At 37.4% G+C, this 5141-nt stretch overlaps 1 protein-coding gene across 1 annotated transcript; it reads left to right on the plus strand.

Moving 5' to 3' along the window:
- Positions 1-734: 734 nt before the first annotated feature.
- Positions 735-3383, plus strand: LOC114310693 (uncharacterized). The gene is made up of 7 exons (XM_082900872.1): positions 735-1005; positions 1088-1298; positions 1352-1963; positions 2049-2345; positions 2446-2533; positions 2643-2736; positions 2833-3383. The coding sequence occupies exons 1-7, from the start codon at positions 735-737 to the stop codon at positions 3381-3383; spliced, it is 2124 nt and encodes a 707-aa protein (XP_082756998.1).
- The last annotated feature ends 1758 nt before the right edge of the window (positions 3384-5141 follow it).

Consider the following 5141-nt stretch of genomic DNA (forward strand, 5'->3'; position numbering starts at 1 on the left):
CCCGTGTTTCAAACGAGGCTTACCATGATGATGAGATGCAACTTGATGGTGATGAAATTGTAGGTGGTATTGAAGCCTTAGTGGAAGATCGAATAAGAGGGGAATCGATTGATACAACCTAAGGGGAGGAAGTGAGAACTTTTGATCAATTGTTGACTAATACCAAGCGTGAGCTGTTCCCAAATTGTACAAATTATACTTTGTTGAAGTCTGTGATTGAGGGGCTTAATATGAAGGTAACAAATCATTGGAGCAATAAGTCAGTTGATATGATGCTAGAGTTTTTAAGTATACTTTTACCGAAAGAAAATTTGGTTCCAAAGTCAACTTATGAAGCTAAGAAAATACTATGTGACTTGGGCTTGTCATATGAGCTCATTCATGCTTGCATAAATGATTGTGTATTATTTTGGAAGGAGAATGCAACACTAGATAAATGTCTGACTTGTAAGACATCTAGATATAAGATCAATCGTGGAAGGTGTAAGAAGATCCCTCATAAAGTATTGCGGTACTTTCCTTTGACACCAAGGTTGAAAAGATTGTACATGTCAAGGAAGAGAGCTGAGGACATGAGATGGTACAAAGACAAACGAGTGGACGACGAGATATTGAGGCATCCCGCTGACAGTGATGAGTGAAACGAATTTGATGCACAGCATCCCGAGTTTGCCTTGGAGCCTCGAAATGTGAGGCTAGGGTTGGCCGTTGATGGTTTTAACCCTTTTGGGAACATGAACAACTCTTATAGTTTGTGGCCCGTCATACTCATTCCATACAACTTGCCACCTTGGTTGGTTATGAAGGATCCATTTTCTTTGATGTCATTACTTATTCCTGGAGAATCGCAACCAGGGATTGATATTGATGTCTATATGCGACCATTGGTGGATAAGTTGAATGATTTATGGACGAATGGTGCATTGACTTACGACGCCTACACCAATGAGACTTTTCGAATGCCTGCAGCTTTGTTGTGGACAATACATGATTGGCCTGCATTTGGTGACATATCTGGGTGGAGAACAAAGGGTCATTATTCTTGTTACACTTGCAATGATGAACCCTATTTTTAATCTCTGAGAAGTAAGACGGGGTACACTAACCATTGATGTGCCTGAGGACCACCCAGAAAGGCGAAAGAGTAGGGCTTACAATGGTAAGATTAAGAAACAGAAGAGATCTTTGGAGTTGCCGACGGAAAAGACACAAGACCAGTTGGACAACGTGACAGGTATCATATATGGAAAGCATCCAAGTAATAGAAAAGGCCCCGTCACGCACCTAATTGGACAAAGGTAAGCATCTTGTATGAGTTACCCTATTGGAAGAAGTGAAAACTTCGACACAGCATTGATGTCATGCGTGTGGAGAAAAAATTTAGTGAAAATGTTTTCGGAACTATGTTAGGCATTGATGGAAAGAACAAGGATACATACAAGGCACGATTAGACTTGGAAGATATGGGTATAAGGAAAAAGCAATGGCTAACACAACGACCTGATGGATCATATGTCAAGCCTCGAGCAATCTTTTCATTGACACCTGCAGAAAGGGAGGGTTTCTTTGAATTTTTAAAAACTGTCAAGTATCCAAATGGGTATGCGGAAAACATATCCAAATCAGTGAATGCAAGAAATGGTAGACTAACAGACCTAAAAAGCCACGACTACCATGTACTAATACAAAGAATTATTCCCATTGGAATGCGTGGTTACGTGGATAAAGAAATTAGCACTACACTTTTTGAGTTAGGCAATTTCTTCCAAGACCTATGCTCTAGGACACTAAGGCGAAGCGAACTGGAGAAATTAGAGGAATGTATAATACAAATTTTATGCAAGCTTGAAAAGATCTTTCCTCTAGCCTTCTTCGATGTGATGATCCACTTGGCTGTTCATTTGCCTCGTGAGGCTATTCTTGGAGGACCTGTACAATATCGATGGATGTACCCAATTGAAAGGTATTTTTACACTTACACTTGTAAATAAGATTTACGTAAGTGTGTTACATATGTAATTATACTCCTAGTTCGATCTCTCTTGAAGGTTTCTTGGAGCATTAAAAAAATATGTGACCAACCAAGCTCGACCAAAAGGTTCAATTGCCGAGGCTTACATTGTCAAAGAGTGCATTACTTTTTGTTCAATGTATGTTGATGGGATTAAAACCGTGCATAATCGACCAGAACAGAATGAAGATCGCGGTGAACGTCAACAAGGGTTGACAGTATTCGCAGAAACTGCACGTCCAATTGGTCTAATCACACGAGATGCTGAAATGTCTCAAGAAATTCGTGATATTGCTCATTGGTTTGTGTTGTACAATAGCCCAGAGATTGAAAAGTATTTGGAGTATGTGTTTCATTGAATTATGTTTATGCTTAGCCTTTTTATTTGCGAAACTACGTAGTAATCACTTTTTTTTTTTTTTTTTTTTGAGTAGGGAACACAAAAATCTATTACAAACTCAAGCTAGACATGACATAACCCACATACAACGACAAGAATTTCCCAAGTGGTTCAAAGAGAGGGTAAAACATTTATAATTTTTCGACATTTACAACTTTAACAAAATTAAAGTTTTATAAAATGTCCTCATTCATAAATTATTTACTTATTGTTTGTTACATGTAATTGTAGATAAATAGATTGAAAATGGAAGAGTCATTAGAGGCAACTGATGAATTGTGGTCATTAGCAAATGGTCCTAATTTGCTAGTGGAAGAGTACTCAGGTTGCATAATCAATAGCAACCGGTTCCATACTTGAGATCTAGACAACCGTCGTACGAGTCAGAATAGTGGTGTGCTTACACACGGGGATCATGAAGGAAGATTGCATGACTTCTATGGTCACTTGTACAAGGTTTTGGAATTTGACTACATATGTGGTAAAAAGGTTGTTTTGTTCCAGTGTGAATGGTACAACACTGGTAACACTGGTAGAAACAGAAGAATACAATTTGATACATATTGCACAAGCATTGATGTCACAAGTCGGTGGTACCAATCTGACCCATTTATCCTACCTAGTCAAGCTAAGCAAGTCTTCTATCTGAATGATACCAAATTGGGTGAACCTTGGAATGTTGTACAAAGGGTACAACATAGGTGTGTCTTTGATGTTCCAGACACTAGTGATGGAGAATTATTGGATCCTTTAGAAAATAATGATGTGTTCCAACAAGAAAACATTACTGATGTTGTTCCAATTGACATTGACCCAATTGTTCGATACTGTAGGGATGATGTTGAATTCAATGTTATTTCGGAAGTAGGGTCATCAGATGCGATAATGGAAGAGAATAGAGATGATGAAGGAGATGAAGAACATAGCATTCCTGATGTTGATATGGATCCTGATATGGATTATGATATGTAATTTTTAGTATATCACTTTATTTTCGAACAGATGTTATTAATTAATGTAATTTTTATTTTATATGATTATGTTACTTTCTTTTTCTTCTTTTATGTAATGGTGCATGATGACATTGTCTATATTTTTCTTCTTTTATATAGTTGTAGAAAATGGTCCGAGGCAAAAAACAATGGCTGAAACCAGGTGATTTGAGAACTAAGAAGTTAACAGAATACGAGAAACAAAGAAATAAGCGAATCAAGGAGAACTGTGAGGTAATGAACAATCTTGGAGTGCAGAATATTACAAATTCTTTAGGGAGTGCGGTTCAACCCAAATGTGCAACTGCAAGGGAAAAGGGAATTAGGGTTGAGGTAGATGATGATGTTGAGTATAACCCATCAGAGAGTGAGGATGACAATGATGATGAGTCATTGGGTTCCTTTGACCGCGAGGTATTATACACATTATTTTATATTTGTGTGTGAACATATCTTTTACTTTTTACATTTCTTCTTCACATATCTTACACATCATATCTTTTAAAAATATATTTTAACTATTTTAAATATCCTTTTCACTGTTTGATTATGTTCTTTCAAGAACAACAGATGGCACCAGGACAACGTTTATGATCTCATTCAAGGCCATTAACTCCCACCCCAGAGGAAATGATGGATCCCCCAACTGAGGAGGTTGGTACCCAACCCTTACCACCTTATAATGTGCAACCTGAGGACGAGGTGACTACATCTACCATCGTTGGTAAGTTTGCAAAGTTGTTTTTGAGGTTTAACTTACATTTGTTTACTTACTAACTCAATTAATATTATATCCTTACAGCATCACATGACAGACGTGGTCATGGCTTGACACGCGGCATACAGGCCCATCGCATTGTCGAGAAGGATGGGAAGATGTTAGTTCCTATACTTGAACAATTTCGTGCACCAGTAGGAGACAACGCCTCCAAGCTAGTCTCCAAGATTGGTATAGAGGTTTGAACGCAGTTACCAGACCTGAGCGTTCGTAGGTGGAAGAAGGTGAATGTTGCTGATAAAAAGCCGATGATCCAACGCTTAGCGGTAATTATTGACAAACTCTTTTCATGTTTAGACTCTGTTTCTTTGTAATTTTTATTTTTTTTCATTTTGCAAGATCAGTTTGATCTACAAGGCAATCAGACTGATGTAGCAAAGGCTTTAGACACACAGTTTGGTCGATGATTGAGTGGTTTCACCTATAAGTTGCACAAACAATACAAGCAACTTAAGGATGCAAGAGGGGAGGATTATGCGAGAAGCCACCCACCTGCAAGAGTTACTCTCAATCAGTGGACATCTCTAATTGACAAGTGGAATAGTAAAAAATTCAAGGTAAAATGTTTTATGTATGTTAATTGTCAAAAATTAAGTTTTTTCTTACTAATGTTATATTTTCTTGTTTGTATTGGTGTTTTAATTGTGTAGGAACAATCACTAGCTAATGTGAATAATAGGATGCAAATGAAAACAAAACATCGATGTGGATCAAAATCAATCCCAGTCAGGGTACACAGCTCGGTGTGTTCTACTAATTTATTTTATTGGATTAGTAGGCTTTGTTATTTAAATCATTGAATTAACATTGACAAACAAATAAATCAGATAATTGCAAATGGCAAAGTGCCCAATTTAGCAGAATTTTACAAGTCCATCCACTATAATTCGGACACGCATGAATGGATTTCATCGGAGAGCCAAGTTAATAATGTATGTACAAGGCAATGCCTTTCAATTT

Source organism: Camellia sinensis, chromosome 13 (assembly GCF_055761805.1).
Source record: "Camellia sinensis isolate YWXY chromosome 13, ASM5576180v1, whole genome shotgun sequence".
Lineage (NCBI taxonomy): Eukaryota > Viridiplantae > Streptophyta > Magnoliopsida > Ericales > Theaceae > Camellia > Camellia sinensis.

Excerpts from the sequence above, each read along its gene's own strand:
- LOC114310693 (XM_082900872.1), top strand. The coding sequence starts at position 735 with ATGAACAACTCTTATAGTTTGTGGCCCGTCATACTCATTCCATACAAC. Across the intron at positions 1,299-1,351 it reads ACGCACCTAATTGGACAAAG|CATTGATGTCATGCGTGTGG; the intron begins GTAAGCATCTTG and ends ACTTCGACACAG. Across the intron at positions 1,964-2,048 it reads TGGATGTACCCAATTGAAAG|GTTTCTTGGAGCATTAAAAA; the intron begins GTATTTTTACAC and ends TCTCTCTTGAAG.